This window comes from Cervus canadensis, chromosome 8, assembly GCF_019320065.1.
Source record: "Cervus canadensis isolate Bull #8, Minnesota chromosome 8, ASM1932006v1, whole genome shotgun sequence".
NCBI classification, from domain to species: domain Eukaryota; kingdom Metazoa; phylum Chordata; class Mammalia; order Artiodactyla; family Cervidae; genus Cervus; species Cervus canadensis.
The window spans coordinates 39,427,513-39,454,876 of NC_057393.1; the positions used below are offsets into that span (position 1 = coordinate 39,427,513).

At 41.5% G+C, this 27,364-nt stretch overlaps 1 protein-coding gene and 1 long non-coding RNA gene across 4 annotated transcripts in view; one reads left to right on the forward strand and one right to left on the reverse strand.

The window, feature by feature from the left end:
- FAS (Fas cell surface death receptor) overlaps positions 1-6,957 on the reverse strand; it is a 44,591-nt gene extending 37,634 nt beyond the window's left edge. For all 3 annotated transcript variants that reach the window (XM_043476082.1, XM_043476081.1, XM_043476080.1), the window contains exon 1: positions 6,685-6,957. In XM_043476082.1, the coding sequence (XP_043332017.1) occupies positions 6,685-6,714 (30 nt within the window). In that variant the 5' untranslated portion in view covers positions 6,715-6,957. The remainder of the gene's footprint in view (positions 1-6,684) is intronic.
- Positions 6,407-7,539, forward strand: LOC122446182. Its single transcript, XR_006270804.1, has 2 exons — positions 6,407-6,780; positions 7,226-7,539. It is a non-coding gene; the product is annotated as an uncharacterized LOC122446182 (long non-coding RNA).
- The last annotated feature ends 19,825 nt before the right edge of the window (positions 7,540-27,364 follow it).

Here is a 27,364-nt window from a genome sequence, read left to right on the forward strand (position 1 = left end):
AAGAGTTTTAGAGATGACCAACCCAAGCCCTTCATCTGTTAGAAGAAGCTCTGCCCCAAACTGGCGGTCGGGTGACTGGTCCATGTCATACAGCTGGATCAAGAGAGTCAGACTCATGGGCTGAGTTGTCTCTCCCTCACCTCCAAATTCTTCTGTTTAAGTCTTAATCCCAAGTGACCCAGAATGTCACCATATTTAGAGATAGGGTCTTTAAAGAGGAAATTAAAATGAGGTCATTGGGTGCACCCTAACCCAATATGACTGGTGTCCCTCTCAGAGGAGGAAATTTGGGCACAGAGACAAGGGGAAGAGGATGTGAGGACACAGGGAGAATGCCATTCACAAGCCAAGGAGAGAAGCATGGAACAGATCGTCACCTCGGGGTCTTCAGAAGGAGCCAAACTTGTCGACATCTTGATCTCAGACGTCTAGCCTCCAGAACTGAGAGAAAATACATTTCTGTTGTTTAAGCCACCAAGTCTGCGGTGCTTTGTTACGGCAGCCACAGGAAATGAGTGCCTATCGGCCCACACCACCACCTCTTGATTCCCTGAGTCTGGATTTGAGGGAGGTACGTGGTGCACACACATTTAGGAATCCCTTGCAGCTGAGTATTAGGATTTCCCATCTTCAACCATCACTGTGCTGAACAGATTAGAGACTGAAAATGGTCTTCAGAACTGGAATCCTCAGGGGCCAGTAAGAACCTGAACTTCCCAGTCTTATAGACCTCCACTATGAAGTTGAAATCTCGCTGTCCCCTACTGTCCAGGACATAAATATAACAACAGATGAGTACTGGTCATTCCCTTTTCAGACTTCTAGTTACTTATCAACACTTTAGGAAAAAGAACTTCTAAAAAACCATTAATAGTCCACCATTTCTGATTGTTCAATGCATCTCTAATATATTTGTATAGAAAGTGAGATAATATTAATAGTGATGGTATTTTGTAGTAGGTGCATTATTGGAAAACTGAAATAAAAACAAGTATTCTAAATTTTCTAAACACAGAAAAAATTTTCAGTATTAAAGAGATAAGTGAAGATTTCATTCGTTCTTATTTTTTGTGTGTAAATAAAAACACACAAGGTAATCTTGTTCCAGTAAGGTCTTCATTCTTAAGGCTGGTTTCTGGGAAGACCAGGAGAGAGATAGTAAAGTCAGTAGATTAAGTGATTAGTTAGACTCCTGACTGAATCAAGTCATAAATAAAATAGAATGAGGAAACCTAGAGAATTCTATTTGGGATTAGATTTGGGGTTTTGTGCTAGAGTTAGAAAAACTGTCCTCAAAACCCTGAAAAACATTAGAATCATGTAGTGATGGTTTCTCCAACGGCTCAGCGGGTAAAGAATCCACCTGAAATGCAGGAGACACAGAGATGCGGGTTCGATCCCTGGGTCAGGAAGATCCCCTGTAGAAGGATATGGCAACCCACTTCAGTATTCTTGCCTGGGAAATCCCAAGGACAGAGGAGCCTGGTGGGTTACAGTCCATGGGGTCACAAAGAGTTGGACAAAACTCAGCACACACATACACAGTGATACATTAAAAATAAGAAATGCTTCAGTACCAACACAGACCTACAGAATCAGGATCTCTGAGAATGGGGCTTCCTCATGGTTATGCTCAACCTTGTTATTTAGTATCTAATAACCCTGGTTATTTTGCTGCTCCTCCCAGCTGAAGACCTGGGAAGGTCTTCAAGGCTGGAGGAAGCGAAATCTGAGGTTAGCAAATGAGTACATTGACATGTGAGAAGAGTATTACAGACCAACTGCCTCTGTGCTCTGCACTTGCCAATCAGAATTTGACTTTTCATGGAGAAATAATGACCCTTCTAAAAATAAGCCTGAAAGGAAGAGAAGTCATCTTTGGTGGAGGAAATGGGAGGATTACCGAATCCTAAACTAGAGCCCAAGAAATCTCAAATGCCCAGAGGGGTCACAGGAATAAAGCATCCAGGCGGAACAGACAACAAAGCGTAGGCAGGGCTGTCAAAGTGGAGAGGTACACCTGGACCCAAGGGGCAGCCTCCTGATCCAGGAGGGTGGGGACCAGGTGGCATGTGGGTCCAGACCTTTCATTTTTCAAGAGAAACCAACATCCTCCAACATTTAAATGGGGCAACTAATATTAAAAATACATACCTGCCTATATACATTCTGTATGTGTCAAGACAGTGCAGCATAGACATAATGCAGTCTGGGGTGGGGACTTCCCTCGTGGTCCAGTGGCTAAGACTCCATGCTCCCAATGCAAGGGGCCTGGATTGGATCCTCGGTTCGATCCTTGGTCAGGGAACTAGATCCCACATGCTCCAACTAAAGATCTTGCATGCTGCAGCTAAGACCCAGTGCAGCCAAATAAATAAATATTAAAAAATAAAAACATAGTCTGGGGCAATGTAAGCCCAATTTTTGAAATCACGCCTAAGACAGACATTCATATGAAAAAACAGTCTATGAGGTACAAAGATCCTTTTGTGAAGATGGCTAAAAACCAAAGCTCAAACCTCAGCAAGGGGTGGGAACCTTATGCCACATGTTCTGATTACATTTTCTCTCTCTTTCTATCCCTCTCTCTTTTCCCCAAGATCTCTGATCTCAGAAATCAAAAGTATTGACGATTCTCACAGGTTATATTTTTATGGTGTCCCAGAACACAGAGGAGACTAAATCTACAATGCAGTATCACTCAACTATAGGACAGCCTGACATTAATGACTCCAAAAAAAGTTTATTCTAATTTCCCAAGTTCATCCCAGTTCACAGCTTAACAATACCTACATCTAGCAGGTTTGCTTGCTTTGCTGGGCTGAGTACATCCGCCGAACGAGTTTGTAGTCAGACTGCTAATTTATAAGACTAGCCTTAATCAAAATGCATAATTTCATACAAAAGTTACTATCACCCCCCACATAGTGGGTCTCTAGCCAGGTGTCCAGTAGAGCAATGGCTGCTGATTCTAACTGGTCCATAGATGGGGATGGCTCAGTTGCACAAAAGCTCATTCCAAATCAAGAAGGGAACTGTGATCAAAGAGGAGAACCAGCCCGTTTCCTTCTGAGGAAGGTGAAGTTAACAGTCTTACAATGATCAACTTTCTAATTTGGGTCTTACTACTCATACTCTCACATCAAAGAAAATAAAAGTAGGCAAGTACATTTGAATTATTTGTTCCTGATTAAGACTGAATGGAAGATACTCAATTGGTGTTAGGAATCCAATTACATACAAAACAAAAGATACACTACTTTATTTCATTTTTGTTTATTCATTTTATCTATTTCATTTCAAAGCAAAGGTCTTCCAGGAAATGAAAGGACTTATTAAGTAGTTAAATGCTGTTTTCCCACTTTTGTAAACAGATCCAAGCACATAGCAAAAAGAATTCACTACTGTCCATTAAGGTACTTACAGTGATTCTGCAAATAATTTTTTGGTAACAAGCTATACATGTTATTACCTTTATATTGTTACTTTTCATCATAAGTCAATAAGTCTTTAGTACCTATTACAAAACATGTGCTCATTTAAGGGACTTTTGGAACCCAAGATAATTTACCAAAAGGCACTTAACTCATTAGGGGTTTTCAAGTGGGGGATTTCCTTATTCAGGTTTTTGATCATCTCTTAGAAAGTGATTACTCCTTAGCAGTTGTGGTATAGTGCTAGTAGCCTTCAGAGAGGTTCCTTTGAAATGCAGACATGTCCACTCTTAGGAACTATTTAGAAGTAACTTACTTGTTTAGTGTTCCAAAGAAACTTACTTAGAGACAACATCAAAATCCTGAGTCCTCTTTGCCTCTATCTCACTTTTCTCCTTCTATAAACTCATTGCAAGAGTAAAAACTGCTTTGCTAAATTAAACTCTAGTTTTGCCACTAAGGGTGGTAATTGTATTATGGAGCTGGACAATAGAAGAGTTTTCATTCATCTAATTGAAGCTAGCAGTGAAAGTCCTGAGGATCTTCAAATATCAATTTCATTTTTGCCTCCAAATCTTGCCATCTTTTATCAATGTGTGTTTTTACATCCTGGTTGTTAATGTTTTAAATTACATTTCATAATATTATTTTATTCAAAAGAATTTTCAAGTCCACCATGAGATAAGGAAAACCTGCTAAAAACAACAATAAACAGAAACACACCGCAACCTATTTCTTGCTTCTTAGCCTGGTTTATGGGAAAATTATTAAATTACAAATTGAACAACTGTCCTTTATTTTCTTCTCAAAGCTCTCCTTTAAATACACCGGCTTCTTTTTCAGCTGCCCTCTCCTTTCCCTTGCCCATAATTTTGAAAACTCCAAGAAATAAAGGACAGGAAAATGGCTATCTAGTAATTGCCTAACCATAGACCTAAATAGTACAAAACAAAAGCTATCAGAACTATGTGCTATTAAAAGAAGCAGCAGCAGTGCTCACAGCTATTTCTTACACAAATTTCTAAAGTAACTGTGCCTTTTCTTCTGTATCTGAACGATGCCCAGAAACTAAAGAGAGAGAAAGCTAACTTCAAGAGGGAAGAAAGATGGAAAGAGAAGCAAAGAGGTAAAGGATGGACTATTTGCTGATGACAGATCACACTAGAGATGAGAGGACTAGAGAAAGAAAGAAGAAAAAAGAAAGCCTGGCCGCTCCCTCCCATCCACTTACAGTCCACTGACATGGCTGAACTAAATTTGCTTCTGTGTTCCATGTAGTTAGCACTCACGCCTCAGTTTAATTGGTTTAATTTATTTGCGACTAGTAAGTAAGCCCCACTAAGTGCTAAGTCATAAAAGCAAGCATTTTCTGGAGACACACAAGGTGACAGAATGGTGTGGAAACTTTAAGAACAGAGGCGTGATGCTGGGCCTGATGGGGGCAGGGCAGGATTCTGTGTAACTAAACCCAAGAAAAGGGAAATAGAGGATATACTACAAAGTGTAAACAGGACTATCTAGGTGATACAGTTATATCAGATTTTTTTCTTTCTACACATCTGTATTGACACATTTTATTCAATAAACATTCACTTCTGAGGCTCTATATCATATAACAATAATAAATGATTAATATATATCATAGATATTATAATATGCATATACAAATAAATATAAGTCTGTCTATTTGCACATATGTGTGTATGAATACGTGTGCGTTCTTTCAGAAAAGCAGTTTCCCTGGTGCTTTAAACAGGCACCCCTGGTAGAGACGCTATAGTATTACTATAAAAGTAAAGTGTAGCTCTGGGCTTTGATAATTTTGCTATACTTGTTAGAATTGTTGTTCCAAGACCTAAGAGATTGTCAAAGCAACCAAGACTGCAATAAGGCAGTGGTTCATGTGTAAGGAAGAATGTGATCTGAGGCTGTATAAATGGTTTCCCAACTTTGAATCTCAAATTTTCTCAAAGAAAATTTCTAAAGGAGCCCAAATATCGTACATCACTTCCAAAAGGACCAGGAAGAATTTTTTTTCCAACCATAAGACGGTTCCAGACATCGATTTTTTTTTTTTTCCCCAACTCTTGGTGTCCTCTGGACATAGGTGTGGTCGATACCCCCATCCCCACCCCCCAGGCTTTGGAAAGGGATCTAAATTGGATTTAAATTCAGTCCTGCCTCTTACTGTTTGGACTCGACTTACGTAAGCTGTCTGAACCCCATTTTGCCATATGTAAGATGGAGATACTGCGCAGCTGCTGCGAGAAATGACTGAGATCATACTCATAAACATTCCTATCACACTGCCTGGCGCATCGATGAGGCACAGCAAATAAGAATCCACTGGTTTTCAGAGAGTTCGGAACCCACACGAACCCCTTGAGGCCAGGCTCTTCGATCACCATCACGAAGCCTGAAGTAGGGACTCTCCAAAAGAGGTGGATGCGGCTTAGGCTTCTAGGCCAAAGACAGGCTGCTCAGCGCGTGCGCGGTGGCATCAGGTACCACCGCCTGGGCAACGGGGCCAGGGTTGCCTCCCGTCCGGCAAACAATGAAAGATTTAAAAATAAAAATTAAAAAAAAAAAACAAAAACGGAAGAGAGAGAGAGGGGGAAAAAAAAAGGGCAAACCTGAGATAGTGACTCACACTCTCAAGGAGAGGGATTCCCGGAAGGGAAACAAAACAGTTTCTTTTTCTGTGTAGCGGTAAAAAGGTAAACAAGTCTCTTTAAGGCGCATTCAGCCCCAAGATAACGTTTTCAAGAAAGAAACGGTGCGGTCCAAAGCCTCCGGTGTAACCACTGCCTCGAGGCTGATTTATTCCCTAAAGTTGGGAAGTGTTGGAAAAACTTGTTATTATCAATTTCGAGAGTGCAAGTTCTCACCGCGCCGGGGCGCAAATGTTCATAGCACAGCCTTAGCGAGACTTGCAAGGACTTGTCCAAAAGACCCCTTCCTGCCTCAGACGGGGCTCTCCCTGCAGCGACCCCCAAACCTCCCCGGCGCCGGCCCCCTCGGCGCCGCAAACCGCGTTCCCAGGGATGTTCCGCCTGCCTCGCGGGCTCGCAGCTTCGCATCCAGCCCCAAGAAAAACGAGTAGCCTGGTTTCCTGAGACCTCGCCCTCAAGAGAAATCCTAGCAGTCATGCGGAGCTAGCCGGCCAAGTCCGCCGCCCACGCGCGCACCCCCCCGGCCGCCCCCAGAGCGCGTCCCCCGCCAGCCCAGTGGCCGAGCAGAGACGACTCACCAGTGACAAGAGAACCCAGTTCCCGGACATGGCTGTGGAGCAATCGCCGAAGTGAAGGAGTCTTTCCAACCGGCACCAGGGCGAGTTACGCACCCGGTGAGAAGTGAGCCCCGACTGGCCCCACCCCGCGCTCCAGCCGGCCTGGAAGAGTGCGCCCCTCCCGGGTCCGCCCCGGGGGCTCACGCACTGTTACTCTCGGGACGCTTTCCTCTTTCTCCAGCAGCGTGTCTGAACACCTGTTGGTGGCTCATTTGAAAAGACCAAAAGAAACGTCCCCGGAGCCAGGGGGTGGGGGTTGGAGGAGGAAGCTTAGCTGGGGAACGCCCGGGTAGGGGAGGGCGCCTTTGATTCTGCAACCCGGAGCCTGGAGTGGGGGGTGGGGTGAGGGCCGGGGTGTTGCACGGGGAGCGGGGAAAGAGCCAGCGTTTTTTGCACAAGCGGGCATTCCCCGTTGGGAGCGTTTCCGCGATCGACTGGAATGCTGGGGTTCAGGTGAGGATCCTGAGAATGGGCCCCGTGTCCTCTCTAAACTCTTCTGCAGTTTCAGCTGGGGAGGACTGAAGTGCGGAGCGCACACGTCTTGCTCGGAGCAGGAGCCTCGGCTGACTGCTGGGATTCTCAGAGCAGACCCAGCCTTGGCTCGGCTCCGTGTGCCGTGGTGTCGACGTTAGAGGCTCACAGGAACCCCGGACGAGTGTCTGTAAGTGGCAGTTCTCCAAGGCAGAGGTTCAGATGTTGTGCTGTGGGGATTCCGAAGAGGGAGGACCCTTTATATTTTATTCTCAGGAGGAGTACAAAGCTAACTCCTAAGACAAATCACACAGCTCCCGCTATATGATTAAAAACTTACAATTACTTCCCCTCCTTTGTTACTCATTATTTCCTGGCCAATTTTCTTTATAGTAAAAAAAAAAAAAAAGTATTCTTTAGTGCTTTGGTTAACAGCTCGAAGTCACTATTGTTTTGGAAAAGTTGATCATTCCGGTTAGCCAGTTTTGCAACAGTTTTACGGAAGAAGGTTTGTATAATGACATCCTTCATGAGCGTGATTCTGAATTAGGTGGTAAGCTGGGAACCGGTGAAATGGTCAGTATTTCTCCGGCATACTCCACGAAGCTCTGCACCTGCGCTGTGTTGCCCATCTGCCCTTTGGCTGTATCCCGTTAGGAACACTCTCCTTACCCCCCCCCCCCGCCCCCCGCCTTTGCCTGGCTCATCCCTCATCCATCCGGATCCCTCTCTGAAGACATTTTCAAGACATTTTCGTCTGGGTGATCTTCCTGACTCCCAACTCAAGGTTAGGAGCTGAATGCTTTCCTCCTAACTGCTTTCACTCTCCTTGTTTTCTGCTCCGCACTCATGGCCCTGTCTTACAGGTGTGGATTTATCTGTCCCCTGCTTCACTGCCCAGCAGATTGTTAGTGCCCTGAAGAAGATCCCAGCTGACCAGTCCTGCTCCTACAGTTCCCAACCCAAAACAGACACAAAAAGAAGTGAATGGTGGGAGGTTGGGGGGAGGGGTCTAGAGGGGCTGGCATATGGAGACTCTATTATCTTTGCAACTTTTCTGTAAGTTTAAAACTATTCTGAAATTAGAAGTTTATTGAAATAAAAAAAATCATAAGAAGAAAGGCAAGAAAGGAGGGAGGAAGGAACAGAGGAGAGCGAGACAGTTGACAAAATCAACATCTCTTGAGAGTGAATCATAAGTCAACAACTTTCACAAATGGTTGTGAAACAACCATTTCACAAATGGTTCTTCCATACCTAATGTTTGCCACTTTAGCCCAGTGAGGTGGCTAATTGTTATATTTGCTTTATAAAGAATTGTAACCATAAAAGTTTAAGCAACATTGACAGTTTAATTAGTAAATAGTAGATCCAGGAATTAAACTTAGATATTCTTGCTCCTGAGTCATTGCTCTTTCTAACTCCCCTCAAATCTCCCCCACTCCACACACACACCTAACCCTTAAGTTTAATGAAATAGTAATAGGTACTTTGTGGGAAGAGACGTGTTACATGATCAAATGATTTTAGAAAATTCTGGGTTAATTTAAACAGATCTCCTAATCTAAGAGTTCTCTGAGCCCTCAATATGCTAATATGCATTCTGACTGTCTAAGATGGGACTGCTCCACGGCCTTCTTTGTCTTCTTTATGGAGTTCTTTGAGGAACACCTCCTGAATGAACACCTGATGAATGCTGGTATTCTGGAAGAAACAGTTCAGACATCTTTAACAGTTTATTTTAATAACACATTTTTACAGGCCTTCAAGGGCAAAGAAATACAATTTTAATAATAGAGTTTTGGGCACTCCACCAGATGTGGGAGACACTTTGGACAACCATCCTGATTTTACTCAGTCCATACAGTGTAAGTTAAAGCCTGCTGCTTTACTCTAAAGAAATCCTTGCCATTGAACTTTTCATTCTGAATAACAATCAAACATATGTCTACTTATTTTAAAAAGCTGGGAGGAAGAAAACCCCCAATACCCTTTTACCACCAAGACTTTTTATTTCTTATCCCCTAATGTTTTAAAATTTTTGTCAACAAAATTTCTCTTACTAAATAGCAGCAAATTGATTTTAATAACCCCCATCTGTAGTGCACATTCATGATTGTTTATTCTACATCTTCTCCCCTTCTTCCTGGTAACAACATCTTCCAAGTTGCCTTTGTTCCTCTTCCGTCTTCTTAGCTATTGACGTGGTTACATTAGTCAGGGTTCTCTAGAAAAACAAAGCCAGTAGGATACATACAGATTAGCCATAGATACCAAGATTTATATAACTATATCTATCTATCTATTTTTACATAGACCTATATATAAACAGAGAGAGAGAGAAAGATGTGTTGTAAGGGATTGTTTTATGTGATTATGTAGGCTGACGACTCCAAAATGTGCCAGGTAGGCTAGCAGGCTGGAGACCCAAGGGAGAATTGCAAAGGCCATCTGCTGGCAAAATTCCCTGTCTTTCAAGAGAGGTCAGTCCTTTTCTTGGGGCCTTCAACTGATAGGACGAGGCCCACCCATACTATGGAGGGCAACTGCTTTACTCAGAGTCTCCTGATTTAAATATCAATCTCATCTAAGAAACACCTAGAGAAGTACCAAGTCTTTGGATCCTGTGGCCTAGTCAAGGTGACACATAAGATTAATCATTACCACAGCAGTGACACCGATCCTAGCGTCTATGTGTGTATGTAAAGCGGGGGAGAGGAGGACAAGGAACCCTACTTGGTTAATGCAACCAGCACATCACATTCTGTTGTGAGCTTTCCAGGAAACAGTGGGACACACGCTCTTCTTTGTCTTTTTTCCACTCTATTTGAAGTGGAAATATTTGCGGTACAGAACTGATGAGGTTGCTCCTGCCAGAGCTGAAGGCAGAGTCAACCCATGATGAGAAGAAACCACACCGAAGGGCCAAGCCTGATAGTGTCGCCTGAGTCCGGAATCGACTTAGTCCTGAAATCGAAAGTTAGACTACCCACAGTTATCCATCTCAATACAGTCTCAATGTTTGTTTAAGCCACAGTCTTACAGCTAAAAAGAGCCTTAACAAGTAGGTCATCAGAGCTTATAGTTGGTATAAGAAATTCTCTGTTATCAAAATTAGTTGTTACAAATAGACTGTTAGAGTTTCCGTAAGGAGGATGGGTCTTAAACAAGCCTGTAGAGATGGCTGAAGATCTAGGAACATCACTTCTACCAAAGAATCTTTCTGTCACTAGAGGGTGCCAGATACCACATCAGCCAAACGATGGAGCAACTTGAACAAGGTTTCGATTCATTCAAATAAAAATATATTTGGGTTCTTGGGAAATGGAGGAAAGAAGAGAGAGAATCTGTGAACTGATTATCTAGGCATTTTCATCTATATGAGAACATTCTTCCAGGATTAAAGACACAATGTATTCAAAGCACCTAGCACATTCAATAAATACTACTTTATCATTGCTCTTCCTAAATGAGGTGTGTTCACAGGACAGGTTGCTAATTGGGGTCACAGTTCAGGTGGAAAGAAAGACAAGTTTAGTAGCTTACAACTGCTTTCCTGTGCTACTTCCGGTATTAGTGTGATCGTGGCCTGAAGGTCCAGCCCGAGGCAAATACTTGGGAGCCTGACAGACAGAGACTGGAAAGCTTGGCCACTGGGATATGGAGCAAGTTCCTCAATCTCCCAATGTCTTCTGCCTTGAAACCTGATATATCAGCCTACCTCTTGAGCAAGAACTTGAAAAAGACAATGGATTAAAGAGCATTTATTTGTTTAATATTTATTGACTGATTTGATAGAGTCAGGTCTTCAGTTGCAGCCCACAGGATCTTTGTTGCGGCATGCAGGCTTCTCCAGTTGTGGCACACGGACTGCAGAGAACGCTTAGTAGTTGCGGCATGCAGGCTCAGTGAGCCTAAAGCTTGTAGGATCTTAGTTCCCGGTGTGCATGCTCAGTTGCTAAGTTGTATCTGACTCTTTGTGACCCCATGAACTAGAGCCCACCAGGTTCCTCTGTCCATGGGATTTCCTAGGCAGGAATACTGGAGTGGGATGCCATTTCTTTCTCCAGGGGATCTTCCCAACCCAGGGATTTAACTCTCATCTCCTGCATTGGCAGATGGATTCTTCACCACTGAGCCAACAGGGACGATCTAAAGACGGTAGTGGGTAAGATGCAGAGTGCACTCTGAGCAGCAAGTGGTTGCAGAAAACAGTTCTTCTGTAGGTCCTGGTTTTGTAATCCAATTGGACACTCCTTCCCTGAGTGCCCTGAAAGCACAGATTTTCTATGAATCCGCACACCAGAAGTGGGCCCATCCAAGGTGTTCCAAACCACACATGCAAAGATAGGGGCCACTTTTCAAGAAGAGCTAATCTGGGGCATATGAGATTTAAGGCTTATCTTGAGGCAGTATTTCTTAAACCTCAGTCTACCTTTTGCTATTTCTGTGGTCCACTTGTACTTTCATTTAACTAATATATATATATAAAGTCAACTTGCATTGTTTCTTAAGCAATTTATTTTTAAAATAACATGTTACATTGTATTCCTGCCCTGCAGATAGATTCATCAGTACCAATTTTTCTACCTTCCATATGTATGTGTCAATACATGGTATTTGTTTTTCTCTTTCTGACTTACGTCTCTCTGTACAAGGACGATGTAGAGAATGGACTTCTGGACACAGCGAGGGTGTGTCTGTGTGTGTAATGAATTAGGAGATGGGGATTGACATATATATAATACCATGTGCAAAATAGCTACTGGGAAGTTACTGTAGCTTACAGTAAGCTTACATGGAGCTTAGTTGGGCGCTCGAAGAGGGGTGGGGTGGGAGGAACGCTCAAGAAGGTGGGGTTTATGTGTACAGAGAGCTGATTCACGTTGTTGTACAGAAGAAACTAACACAAAATTGTAGAGCAATTATACTCCAATTAAAAAATAAATTAAAAAATAGATGTTATAGAAATAGAAAAAAAAAAAAAGAGCATTACATTGTAACCGTAAATGGAAAATCAGCATTCATTACCAAAGATAGAAGGTATCTGTAAAAATAACTATTGAAACAAAATAGTTGCCCTCATACCACTAAAAATGTTTCCCAAACCACCAGTGGTAAGGATACTGAAAAGGCTGACATAAGGCATGAAAGTCTTTCTGTTTTAGCCTTCCTCTCTGCCTCCAAAATGACCACCAGAAAAAAGACCAGCAAACCTGGGTAATAATATCAACATCAAGAGATGTCAGAGAGGTATGGAGTCCGGGGCAGTCATTGCCCTTTAAGCCCCACCTAATGCTGGAGGGATGAGATTGGGGGAAGCCCTGGGAAAGGCCCAAGCCTTTCGCATTAGAACAGGCTAAGTGAGAGCTCAAGGGAGATGACGGATGAGAGATAAAGGAGGGTTACAGAGAGTCTTGTAAAGCTAGAGATAGAACGCGGAGTAAGCCATTAGAAAAGAGACGGTAGGGGAACAGTAGGCTAATTTAGAGCACAGAGCACATGAAAAGAAGGACGTAGATGGTTTTCTGTAGAAGATGGCCTTCGTCAACTAATACAGAAGAGTGAGGACGATAGGCCCATGGATTTAAATGAATTCCTTCACCAGCTGTGAGAAGTTTTAACCTCTTTCAGCCTCAGTTTTCTCACCTGGTAAACCTAAGCACTTTCAGCATAATGCTTTGCTTGGAAGCCAGTCTTGAATTTTGCAACTTTATTTTAACTTTCGCGTTGTGCAAATGTCCTCTCAAAACCTCTTGGATTGCTAGCACCTTTTATGGATGACAACATACACAGACTGGTCCCAAAGTTATCACCATCAGCGTCCTTATACTTACCTGTACTGCTTTTCCTTCTTCACTAGGTTGGAGCATAAGTGTGGCCTGCAGCCCCTCCTCATGGCTTCTCCACAAAGGAAGGTATATTTTAAACCTTCTGGAAAAGAACTAAAAAGAAGTCATTGGCTCAGATTTTTGATCCCATGATCATCTGTTGTTGGCTCTGATCAGATCTCTTCATATGTGACTTGACTACTTAGACTGGCCCAAAGGTTTCATTAAGAACCAAATGCAAATTACATGCCTAGTTTGTGCCATATCCATAGTTCATTTGCTGGTTCAAGTCTATCAGATGGGTATTGACGAAGAACAAAGATCTTAGTAATTTGCTTTGTGTGTGCCTCAATGATTATGATCAAGTTGTTCAAACCCGTAATGAGACATGCCCCAAAAGGGAGGATGTCATAGATAAACTATTTAAAATAGTTTTAAATTTCTAAGCATCCTCTCCTCCCATACACACACTGCCCTCTGGGAAGGATGGTTCTTTAGAAGACTCCTGTGTTGTAGTGGTTATGAGTCTGCTGGGGTTTGGAGAGGCTGGGACTGAGCACAGACTCAAAGCAGGCATCTTCCACTCACCTGGCTGTGAAGTCTTGGAAATTCCAAGTCATCCAAGGGGCTTATCAATACTCTAAGATTGTTCTTCAAATTTATTTTTATTTAAACCATGGAAACATGTTGGGAAAAATTGTTTAAAGAGAAGGTAACTGTGAAATCCAACAAAACTAAGGCATTATTCATAATAATATCTAATAATATTAAAATGTCTAATGCTTAATAATAACTAATCTTGACACAGACATTTTGTGTCCTTTGCATTCATACTAACTCATTTAAGCCTCGTAACTTAAAGTAGACCCTGTAGGTCCATGAAGTAGGTTCCGTTAGCATCTCGTTTCAGATATAAGAAACTTGTTGCAGCAACTTACCCAAAGTCACCTGGTTATAAAGTGGCTGAGGTGAAGTTCTAAAGTCCAGGCTGAATCTACTCTAAGGGAGTACAGAACCTGATTGTTTTGTTGTTCTGTTGAGCACATGGTTTCTGGTTGATTACTGTCATACTTTCATCATTTTATTTTCTTAAATTTCAGGTTTATTTCCTAAGATTTCATGAGCTAAGGGAACTCTTTATTGCACCGAGCGAAATCTATCAAGTATGAAATGTTGCTGTTTATATCCACTCACTCCTAATTATCATAGCTCTTGTCCATGTTAATTGGATTGAAGTGATGACTGTAATGATTAAGATTATGTGGCCATAACTCCACACTCTCAGTGCTTTCCAAATCTTAATATTAGAGATAAATCACCTGGTGATTTTATTAAAATTCAGGGTTTGATGCAGTAGGTCTGAAGAGAAGCACGAGATTCTGCATTTCTCATATGCACACCCCTGATGTGGATGGCACATCTGGAGAGGAGTTGTTGGGTTGTCAAGGTAACCAGCTCAGAGAAACTAGCCATTGATCCAGCTCAGACAGATGCAGACAAGCTGACCCCACTTTTAACAGTTTGACCAACTGTATTATTATTTGAGAATTTATTTCATGGTATTAGGTAGGGAATGTAGGGATATCAACAGATTAAATAATGTCATAATAAGCATATTTTTATCCAGTTTCCATTTAGCTTACTATTATACTCCCTAGGCCAAATTTTCACTTAGCAGAAACGAGCCTTCTCTGACCACATAAATAAATCCTTCCTATCAAGAAAAATAAGGAGGAATAAACTTAGTTCATTTTCAAACATACTGAACTTTTATTTCCTTGAACGGAAAGAAAACTGGCCAGAAGCCTGCTGATCCCCTCAGCCAATCAGAATAATGTGACCATAAATGTCCATGAATTCCCCCCTCAGTGAATCTCTGCCTTCTTTATTTCTGTCGTGGGGACATGTATCTTACAGTTCTGTGCACATACTCTGCCTTTTATGTCTTACTTTCCCCTTCTCCAAAATAAATAAATAAATAAATAACCCACAGTGGATCTCTCATGTAGAATTTTTTTTATGTTAAACTTAGTGCATGTACAGCTTTTGATTATCTTTCAATGATAGTATCTAACACATTTATTTAGAGCATTTAATATAAGCCAGGTAGTATGCTAAGGGCTATAAATATCATGTCATTTAATGCCCATAAAAATCCTGAGAGATAGATCTTCTCATACCCATTATATAGATGCAATAATGTGAGGCCCCAAGTGGTTAAAAATCTTGCTGTAGTCACACAGGAAGTAAATTGTAGGGCTGGGATGTGAACCAAACAATTGTTTCTTGCATTTAACCATGTGCTGCCTTCTTCCTGAACCAGCATAGATTACTTAGTTGAGCATTCACTATGCATTAGATCCTTTTACATATATTATCTCATTTAATTCTCCTACCCACATCTATGAGGAAAGACTAACTTTTCTTATTCACATAAACAGGTACCTTGATCAAGTTCCTGAGGTAAGTAAGGAACTCAAGTCTGTTGTTCAATTGCTAAGTCATGTCTGACTCTCTGTGATCCCTTGGATTGCAGCATGCTAAGCTTCCCTGTCCTCCACTGTCTCCTGGAGTTTGCTCAAGTTCATGTCCACTGAATTCAGGTTTGTCTGACTCTAAAGTCTGTGCTCTGTCTTTGCCCAATACCTTGATATTTCCTACCTTTTTTTGTGAATGAGAGTTTGTCTTTTGCTTTCTTTTGATACAGCACCAATCTGAAACCTTTTCATATACCAGAGCATAGACTAGGATGTATATTCTCTGGCTCTGGAGCTCTTTCTGGAAGGGTCTGAAATACCTGGCGTAACTTTTCCCTAGTCTTTTCCCCATCTCACCTGACCTTTCTCATAGTCCCCTCTTCCTGTAACCTCATGCCTGCCACACCCATCCGTCTCCTTCTTTGTGTTCTTACTAACAATGGCGACATTGGATGGGAATTGGGAAATGTCCCTCCCTTACCCTCCCTTGGGGCTTTCCCACGCTCTAGGATTGCATCTCTTCATTTTTCTTTCTTTTCTTTAGATACCAATCTAACCCTCCTTCAAAACAGTTTCCTATCTACTTTTCATGTTGTGAATATAGCGAAAGTTCATAGACCACAATGACAAAGGGTAAAGCATTGACCAATTTCTTCAGAAAAAGTATTTCCTCTCTCAGCCCAAATGATTGACACATTACTAACCTTTAGTCAAGAGTTAACTGCACTGTGAAAGTGAAAGTTCCTCCACTTTGATCCACCAAATCCCGCTTCTCACAGAAGGCAGAATTTAAAACTCTAGCCTTCCCTGACTTTCTTTACCCACTGTGACCTTTCAGAACATAGAACTTTCTCACCACTTTTGAAGAGTGAATGATATTGAGTTTCATATTTGGAATCTGTGAAAATCATCTTTAAAAAAAAAGCAAAACAAAACCACATTTTGGATAAATCTTTATCAACGTGGAACTCTACCCCATCCTGATTCACCTTTGCCTTAAAAATGGACTTGATTTTATTTAGCACCAGATACATTGCTAAATCAGAAAACAAGTTACTTGAGAGAAGGGCATCCTTTACTCCTGTGTTTGAATGGAGGCTTTGAACTTAAGTCTGGATCCCAACAATCTCCTTAATTAGATGAATATCTATGAGTATCTGCTTTGTGGCATGGGCTGTACTAAGTCCTGGGAATAACAGTGAGTTGAACAGGTGTGGTCCTTGCCTTAACAGATTTTACAGAATGATTGTAATTGTCAACCCTGACTCCCCTTGCTTGAGAAACACTTATCTCCTTCGGTTCACCAGACATCTCTCTTCTGGTCCTCCTCCTTCCCTGCCGTCCGTCTTCACCCTGATTATGCTTGACCTCCTGCTACTCTCCTCAGCATTTCTTCCCCTCACTTTCTCAAAGATGCCCTAAAGCTTTGCCCATCCCCTCTTTCCAGATGACTTTCAGATCTCCCCCTCTTTCTCCCACTAAGGTTTACCTTCCCATTGCACTATTTTAATTCCTTCTCATTTTCCACTCATCACCTCAAACTGTTCATTTGTCTAAAATTGAACTCTTTGATTTTCATCCAGACCACAAAGGTGAGGAAATTGAAAGCAGTGAACAAAATAAAAAAGTCAAATTTCAAGTGGAAACAAGCCCACAATTAGTCTTCAGGCCCATCTGGCCGTGCTCAGAACCCACAGACTTTGCAGCTGTGTTTTGCTTCTTCTGTCTGTTAATGTCTGTAATTAGATTGGAAGCTCCTTAAAAGTAGGAAGTGTAACTTTTACTATTCCATATTGTCAGGGTCTACCCTCAAAGTCTCCTAGGCACTTTCTACCATTTGAGGAGGTATGTGGTGAAGATGCAGACACTGGAAATGGCTTTAGCTGTTTCTGTACAGACTCACCAGAAAAGGCAATGACACCCACTCCAGTACTCTTGCTGGGAAAATCCCATGGACGGAGGAGCCTTGGTGGGCTGCAGTCCATGGGGTCGCTAGAGTCGGACACGACTGAGCGACTTCACTTTCACTTTTCACTTTCACGCATTGGAGGAGGAAATGGCAACCCACTCCAGTGTTCTTGCCTGGAGAATCCCAGGGACGGGGGAGCCTAGTGGGCTACCGTCTATGGGGTCTCACAGAGTCAGACACGACTGAAGTGACTTAGCAGCAGCAGCAGCAGTAGTACAGACTCACCTGTCACTTGATTGTGGAGTCAGGACCAGATGGCTAGCAAATTATAAGGCCAAACACCTATAATCTTTTCTGATTGATGAGGTTTTAATTTTGCTCTGATTTTTGATAAAAAGATCAAAAGAACTATATCCATGCTGTCCTTCCCCAAAGTTCAGGGCTTTGAGACATGTTAAGATAAACAACAATGTCATCATCCACAAAAGAAATGCAGAGGGACAGAGAGGAAGAGAGATGCCTCAGCTTGAGACCATTAAGTTCTCTTTCCCATTCTTTGCTAGGGTGATGACTACTACACAAACCAGAGTTTAGTATCATCTCTAGCTGAGTAGCATACGTTTTCAGGGGTCATGACAATTACTTGGCCAGACTTGCCTCCCTCCTGGATGCTGGCATCTTCTCCTCCTGAACATCTCCCTTTGAAGTCAGCAGGAATCTGGTCTGTGATGAATCACAAGGCCTGGCTTCCTTAGGAGCCAGAGCTGCCAAACCTCCCTGCTGCAGAGCCTGGAAATTCACTGACCCCATTTTTTTTTTCTTCCCTTTATTCTCAGCTCTCATCTCCCTCTCTCTCCACCCCTCCCCCTGCACACACATCAGTGCATCCCATTAAAACTGGCTTAATAACAGCTAAAGAATCTATCACTTGAATTGTGTTTGTTTTTCTCTGTTTTCCAGGGGTTTAGACAGTGGACCATGTTCCTAAACATAAAATAGCATTTTTTTTTCCCCTCACCAGTGCCCATTTTTTGGATGCACATTTTATCCTTCTCTTTACTCCACCTCTGGTCATCCTACTTTTTCTCCATTAAGCAGAGGAGACATAAGGACAGGTGGAGTAGTGTAGATGTACATCAGGACAGGGAAAATACTGTGTCCTCAGTTCTGTTCTGGGAGATAGTCGGGTGCCATCACGTTCTCAGGACTGAGCCTTTTGTCCATAGAAACCACATTTTCCCATGCTAACTACTTTCAAAGGCTGACTTGTATTAAAGATCTTTCTTTACTGTTGTCTTATGGAAGATGGTAGAATTCTGGGTGTATTCAATGGGGTGGCCAAGTGAAAATAGATTTGGTTTATTAAACAGGGTGAGGGAGAAGAGGAACTTTCTAGGTTACCCTGACAATCAGCCATGGTTTGCCTTTCACGTAGTTTATAATTCTGAAGGCATAGGGAGAAAACCTTTCTACCTTCAATTCTGTTCTCAATTAACTCACATTGCTATGTGACCTCTTCATGTCCCTCAATGAGGAAGTCACAACAAGCCAGCCTGTTCTCCCACCCAGAGTGAAACCAAAGACCAATTCACTTCTGGGTTTTAATTCCAAAACTATGTATTGACATTTGGGCAAGTCTCTATCTTTGCAGCAGCATGAGAAAAGGAAGACTTAGGATGTAGAGATGGATAGCATATGGGTCCTGTCCCCTAGAGAACCTAGGCAGTCAATATAATCTATGGGGTCATAGCATGGATTCTGGGAGTTGAATTGTGGCTCCACAACCATTAAGTAGGTGGGCATGGAGCACTTACTTAGTTTCTCTGAACTTTTAGTTTGATCTGTAAAAAGATGTTAACAGAATGTACCTTCTATGCTTGTTATGAAGGTATAGGTAATTCATGGAAAGGATGTGTTACACAGAATCTGATACATAGTCATTTCCTGATGAGTGTTAGTTCCTAATAGTGTTATTATTAGTGTAAGAAAGGCAAAATTACCAAGAGATCCAAATGGAGGAAAGGTTGCTTCTAGTTTCAGGGACCATAGGAGACTATGGAGAAGCCGCTGCTGCCAGGGGTGGCCCAATTTACCATGTGTTAGTGGGAGAGAAAAAGTGAAAGTGTTAGTCACTCAGTCACATCCGACTCTTTGTGACCCCATGGACTGTAGCTCACCAGGCTCCACTGTCCATGGAATTCTCCAGGCAAGAATACTCAAGTGGGTTGCCATTTCCTCCTCCAGGGGATCTTCCCAACCCAAAGATCAAGCCCTGGTGTCCTGCACTGTAGGCAGATTCTTTACCATCCAAGCCACCAAGGATGCCCTAGTGGGAGAGAAGATCCACTTTAATAAAAGTGCCTTCCCAGAGTGGTCCCCGAACACCTTGAGACTTCTCGGTTCCCTGGCAGTAGGGTGAGCTGGAGCTTTACTGTGAAAGGACTGATGACTAGATCAGCTGTCAGCACACGCCTGATGGCTTTCATTTCTTCCTTCTGTTGCAGTTGGTTCCAATAGAACAGTCTTTTCCCTCTCCTTCCACTTGCTGACAGGTCAGAGAAGGTATGCAGAAGCTCTCAGTGTACGCAGAAAACAGGCTTGTGCAGATTTGTAGAGTTCTGACAAGTGTACTGACAGTTATGTTTTCTCAGCTTCACCTATTTCTGTGAAATGGAGATAGAGACTTCTTTTAGCCTCTTAATAATTCAGTCCTCAAAAATATTAATTCACTTAATGCTGAAGGGGCCAGGAATAAGTTTCTCCTTTGGGATTCAGAGTAAAATATTTTGCTGCTTATTCAAAGGAAACTGGGGGGCGTAGGCAAAACTCCCTAAACCAGAGTCAAGCATCTCAAACAATGTCAACATCTTCTACAAACATTGGTATTGATTTAAGCCTTTAAGAGGGACTAATAATGTTTGATAAAATAAATGATTATTTAATTTTCAAACCTCAACTCTTCCCAAGTGCCTGAGCATTTATGTTTTGCATTATTTACTGAAACATTTTCAAAGAATTCTATTCAACATTTTCTTCCGAACATAATTCCTTAATTATAGATATACATTTTAAAGTGTCAAGAGAATACAATTATATTAATTTAAAATTACATACATTTTAAAATAAGAATACAATGTCACTGAATTGTAATGAATTCAGCATTTGTTACAGTTAGTCATTTTCAAATCACTGAAGAGGAAGTGTTTTTTAGCTATAAAATTACAGACTTTGAGAACCGAAATCTTTAATTAGATTGTTGTAGCCATGCGTTCTGGGAAACAAACTCACTCAGAAGGACAGTGCAGATAGTGGAGTGCTGTCTATTACACTGGTGGGCCCAAGGCAGAGTCTCCTCTTAGCCAAGGACCCCGACCAGTTTTTGTGAAAACCTTATATACCCTAAGTGTACTTGCTCAAACCCACCTCCCCAAATTCCTTGAAACTAGTCTGGACAAGGTAAAAGATTCGATCAAAGTTAACCCATGATTCATGTGTCACAAGACTAGATAAACAAACAGTGGATATTTATCAATAGGCCTATGGTCATGTCCCAATAAACATAATGGAATCTACCACTTTGTTCTGTTACAGAGATAATTAGCATATTCTTTTAGGCAACAGAGAGTCCAAGTATAAGTCCTGAGGCTCTTTTATCCGGGGGGGGGTCTGGTTTTCCATTGGTATGCCATGTCTATAGACACCAGGCACAAAGTTCAGAGTCCATTGGGAGGGTGACCATGCGTGTAGCCTAATGTTCGCAGCCTGGCCTAAGATGGAGTCCAGCTCTATCTATTTTCTCCTTCACGATCAGTACAATGGAGCGGTTACTTGAAAGTAATCAATGTACTTGTCTTTTGCATGACTATCAAAATAAACCAGTATATTGTCAACCCTATCAACCTGTTTGAGAATAAATACTTTCCTATCATCTTTACTCTGCTTTTGTGATAATATTAATATAGTTAATTAATATATCAATTATATACCATCTATTCACATCATAAAATTAGTAATAATAATCCATGACAATATCAATAATCTATAATAGAGTCCTAATCTACAAAGGACATAAGAATCAAGCTTGAGAAGGAGCTCAGATTTTGGCAGCAATTAATTTGAGAATTTAAAGAAGAAGAATCAAATGATGTCACAAATGCTGGTTCTAAATTAAATTCACTGAATTACAACTGTTTAGTGCTCTGGCATCACACTATAGTATTGTACTACATACTTTGTATTATTGTGTAGTATTCACACGTGTTAGTACTACATGTGAGTACTCTACAACTACTACTAACTACACATTATCTGTGCATGTGTACTAAGTTGCCTCAGTCATGTCCTACTCTTTGCGACCGTATGGGCCATCACCTGCCAGGCTTTTCTGTCCATGGGATTCTCCAGACAAGAATACTGGAGTGGGTTGCCATGCCCTCCTTCAAGGAATCTTCCTGACCCAGGGATCGAACTCACATCTCTTATGTCTAACCTCCATTGGCAGGAGGGGTCTTTACCACTAGCGCCTCCTGGGCAGCCCACATACACACTATACATATACACTAATACTGCTACATTCCCCAAATCTAAGGAGAGAAGACAGGTTTTTACTGCCTTAACCCTGTAGTATCTTCCACTTTCTCTCCTTGCTTTTGTTCCAGAATACTCAGAGCGCACTGTGTGGTCGGCACTGGTTTGTATCCTGGAGATGCAGCAGTGAACAAAATTGAAGAAACTTTCCTACCCTTTGGAGTTTACAGTTCAGGTGGAAAGCACATGTGGCCCCACTTAAGTGAGCCCAGAGCCCACGGATTTATTTTCCTAAGGCCCTGTTCTCGCCCTTTGCGTGCTGCTTTCCATATTTTTCTTGCCTTTCCACCTGAGATTCTTGCCTTAGAGCTTTGGGAAACTAGGAAAACTTTTGTTATGTCTACTCTGGAGCAAACAAAACACTTTCAGTGTTTTCTGTTTCCTTAAAAAAAAAAAAAAATCACAAATTTATCTTTTTTTCAATTGGTTTCCCTCCATGGGGCTAGGCTTCCCTGATGGCTCAGTGGGTAAAGAATCTGCCTGCAATGCAGGAGACACAGGAGATGAGGGTTCGATCCCTGGGTCAGGAAGATCCCTTGGAGTAGGAAACAGCAATCCACTCCAGTATTCTTACCTGGAGAACCCATGGACAGAGGAGCCTGGTGGGCTGCAGTCCATGGGGTCACAAGGAGTTGGATGTGACTAAGCATGCACAAAGTACCCACGGGACTAGTACCTCACTGAAGCACAGATGCTGACCTTCGGGGGTCCTTTCTATCTCCAATTTATCATCTTTCTTTTTATAAATTTGGCAGTCTTCTTCAGGAGCCTTAAAATACCCACATGTTCAGAGATTTAGAAAACATAGAAGCAGTATCATTGCTCCTGCTTGAAAGTCATCTTTTCTTTTTAATCAATGACTTAAAACACTGTTTCACTTTGACTTTAGTTGGCAATTTAATGTGATACTAATACAATCCATGATAATAGTGAAAGGCCCTGAGCACCTATTACATTCTGGACCTTGCACTAAGCAGTGTGCATTATTTCATTCACTGTCAGAATAACTATATCATTCCCCCCCACTTTATTTTATTTTATTTTTTTATTAGTTGGAGGCTAATTACTTCACAACATTTCAGTGGGTTTTGTCCCCCCTCACTTTAAAGATGAAGTTTGGAGACCACCAACATTTAATAAATTACATGCTTTGGCAATTGCTTTTTCCATATTTTCAAATTAATTGAGTGGGGCTTTAGCCTCAATCTCTCTTTTAACACACGAATCATCCAATTTCAAGTACACATTCTTTGGACACCTATTAGGTGAAAAACACCAAGTTTTCTGTTTGCTGTTGGTTTCTTAAATCAAGGTCTTAAGAGCCTTGTTTCTTTGCTGAAGATTCAAGCCAAATTAAATATGGCTTAAATCAGGTTACATTTACAATTCACCTTAATGCCTGTTTTAGGCCCAGCTGTAAAATTTAATAAACTTTGTAGCTCTGAAGGTACATGCTTACGTAATTATGCAAAACACACAGGTAATTATGCAGGTACATGTATATATACTTGTTTGTATTTGGCCTGCCAAACACTAGATTGCCTGGTGACTTTGGTTCAGTTGCAAAAATGAATAGAGGTTTTATCTGAATATCTATAATTGAATGAGAGTCATTGGAGGTCAGTTCATTTTAAGCACTTTGTATCTGAAGAAAGAGTGGCCCGTTAAAGAGCTTTGGGGGTACTCTGCAGTCTAAACGGGGCCTGCAGGCACATGGTCTTACATCCATGAATACTTGATGGAATGATGAATCAGGATGAAGCGATACATTTTTCTTTAGGAAGGGGTAATCTCTGGGACTGCACCTCCCTCTCCCCATCAAGACATTTCACTTCCTGTCTGTCTTAAAGCTGCGGTTCATATGGGGATGATAACCTTGAGGTCCCTAAGGGTGGGACCCCATAAATGGGTCAGACCGCATCTCCAGGGTCTACTTCCTGGAGTTTGTCTCCAAAGTTGTACCTGAAATTATCCAAATAAGGAGTTTCTGACTCCCTGGGTCACACAGAGGAAAGAAGGGGGATGGTCAGTGGAAGAGAAGCAAAGCAAAAATAGAAAAATGAAATTTAGAAGTTAAAATTTATTTTTGGAAAGACCAAGGACTTACTAAGTTGGATTTTAAAATAAAACAACAACAAACACGATATGGGTTCATTCTTCTTTAGTCTCCTGCAATGGCTCTTTTCAAAAGTTCAGCCCTTACAAACACATGTACATAGAAACACAATCTTTGGATCAGTCATCTAAAACACATGAAATACTACAAAATTGCCTTTAGGACTCTCAGTTCAAATACATATTGGAGACAGTCTAGAAATAGATCAAAAGATAAATGAGGTGCTCACTTTGACAGTGCATATGCTCAAATAGAAATAAAGCAGAGTATATTAAACCAAAGATTATATGATTGTATGGGATTTATAATAGGCATTGTAACAGGATGAGAGAATAAAAGTACTTATGCACTTATAAGGTTTCAACTGTTTCCATGAAGTGAAACAGTATTAACTCTATGTGGATTGTGACTATTTAAGGAGGCACATTGTAGTCTCTAGAGCAACTGCTTAAAAATAGTACAAGAAGATATAACTAAAAAGAAATGAAGTGAAGTCTTAGTCACTCAGTCGTGTCCAATTCTGTGATGCCATGGACTGTAGCCTGTTAGGCGCCTCTGTCCATGGAATTCTCCAGGCAAGAATACTGAAGTGGGTAGCCATTCCCGTCTCCAGGGGATCTTCCTGACCCAGGGATTTAACCCAGGTCTCCTGCATTGTGGGCAGATTCGTTACCATCTGAGTCACCACGGAGGCCCAAAAAGAAAATAGATACATTAAAATGATGTTTAGAAAATATTTACATAGCACAAAAGAAGTCAGGAAAGGAGAAAGAGAAAAACATCAATCACTATTAAAAATAATCATAGTCCCTTATTTTCCTGCTGCCTGAAGGCCAGCCAATGACTGAATTTAAGCTTCTCTCCTCTTGGTAGCAGTTGATGACTTTGTTTCATTTCACTAGAAATGTATCATCAATAAGTAGTTCCACTGAACAACAGCTTCCTAGTTCTCCAGGAACTGTAAATCTGGCTCAAATAAATAAGGAACTATCTAAGCGACAGATCTCATCATCAGAGTACTACCCTCCAAACACTTATTCTTGGCTATTTCTAGGGAAAAAATATGCAGCAAGGTTAACAAGAGGAGTATTGCACCAATTGTTAAGCCACTGCATGCTGTAGATCCTATCTTCATTATACAAAGGTCCTATTGGCACTGTTGCTTCTACTTTTGATAAACCCATCAGAAAATAGATAAATAAAACCCAATGGTCTGAAATGAAAGAGTCAAGTAACGAAATTTGGGTCTTACCATTTAGCAGATGTGATTTAAGGAAATATAACTTCCATTCATTCTTACCTTATTCTATTTACCCAAACACTCACATACTAACAAAAAATTTCAGGGGCCATGTTGACAATGGTTGAGACAGAATCCTATGTCTCCATGACATTGATACCTTTTACAAAACATACTACATGGGGTTTGCCCATTTTGTGTTTGTAGTTGTCTTTAACTGTACTTGTTTCATCATATTAACAATTGAGGATAAAAAACAAATGTATCATCTGTTATTTTACACACTTGAAAGTGAGATATTCATTTAAGCAGTTGAAGTTTTAAACTCTAGGTAAAGTGAAAATAGGAAAAACACCTGCCTTCTCCAACTTTGTTGTTGTTTGGTCGCTCAGTCATGTCCGAATCTTTGTGACCCCATGGACTGCAGCACGCCAGGCTTTCCTGTCCATCACCAACTCCCGGAGCTTGCTCAAACTCATGTCCATCGAGTTATTGCTGCCATCCAACCATCTCATCCTCTGTTGTTCCCTTCTCCTCCTGCCTTCAACCTTTCCCAGCATCAGTGTCTTTTCTGAGTCAGCGCTTCACATCAGGTGGCCAAAATATAGGAGCTTCAGCTTTAGCCTCAGTCCTTCCAGTGTATATTCAGGACTGATTTCATTTAGGATTGACTGGTTTGATTTCCTTGCAGTTCAAGGGACTCTCAAGAGTCTTCTCCAACACCATAGTTCAAAAGCATCAATTCTTCAGCGCTCAGCTTTCTTTTCAATCCAACTGTCACATCCATACATGACTACAGGAAAAACCATAGCTTTGACTAGACAGACCTTTGTTGGCAAGGTAATGTCTCTGCTTTTTAATAAGCTGCCTAGGTTGGTCATAACTTTTCTTCCAAGGAGCAAGTGTCTTTTAATTTCACGGCTGCAGTCACCATCTACAGTGATTTTGGAGCCCCCCAAAATAAAGTCTGTCATCGTTTCCATTGTTTCCCCATCTATTTGCCATTAAGTGATGGGGCCAGATGCCATGATCTTCGTCTTTTGAATGTTGAGTTTTAAGCCAGCTTTTTCACTCTCCTCTTTCACTTTCATCAAAAGGCTCTTCAGTTTCTCTTCACTTTCTGCCATAAAGGTGGTGTCATCTGCATATCTGAGGTTATTGATATTTCTCCCGGTAATCTTGATTCCAACTTGTGCTTCATCCAGCCCAGCATTTTACATGATGTACTCTGCATATAAGTTAAATAAGCAGGGTGACAGCCTAGGTGCTCTAAAAACCTTTTCCTGCCCCATTCCTAATTGTATGAGAAGTGCTTAAAGATCAGGCTTAATCACTTAGGAAGATGTCTACTATTTATCCCTTTAATGGATAAGAGTAAGCCAAGGACAAAGTTTGTCATTACATTTTATTGTCTTTTGATGGTAAAATCCCAATGTCAGACACATTCAGACATATCTATTTGTCTGATTTTTGGATTCATAAATATCAAGTGGAAAATTCTAGAGCTGTGCAAACTAATTTTAGGACTACCCAATGCAATATTAATATTCCAGTGTGTGTCCTTTCTACCCTCTAGGACTCACTGCTGGGCTGAGTTGTTTTTAGCTAGAACCAGCTCTATTCAGATGGTCCCTGAATTCCTAACTAAATTCCCTTTCTCAGGAGCAGGGACCTGAGCTCCAAGGAAACTTTGGAATAAAAGTGGTGATGGAGGACTTGTCAGGTAGACTAATTGTTAAGATTCTTCACTGCCAAAGCAGGGGACACAGGTTCAACCCCTGGTCAGGGAACTAGGATCCCACATGCCTGTGGCAGAGCCAAAAGATTTTTTTTTTTTACTTTTTTTTCTTTTTAAAGTGGTGATGGAAGTTGGAGAACACTCGGCAATTTGCTGGGTTAGAAGGGAACTCAGAGGAGAGGAGAGTCAGGTCAACGTGACTTTGCTAGGATTCCAGCATGTTTCTAGAGAGTGGAGTTAAGAGGTGGAGGTTGGAGGAATGCTTCTTGGAC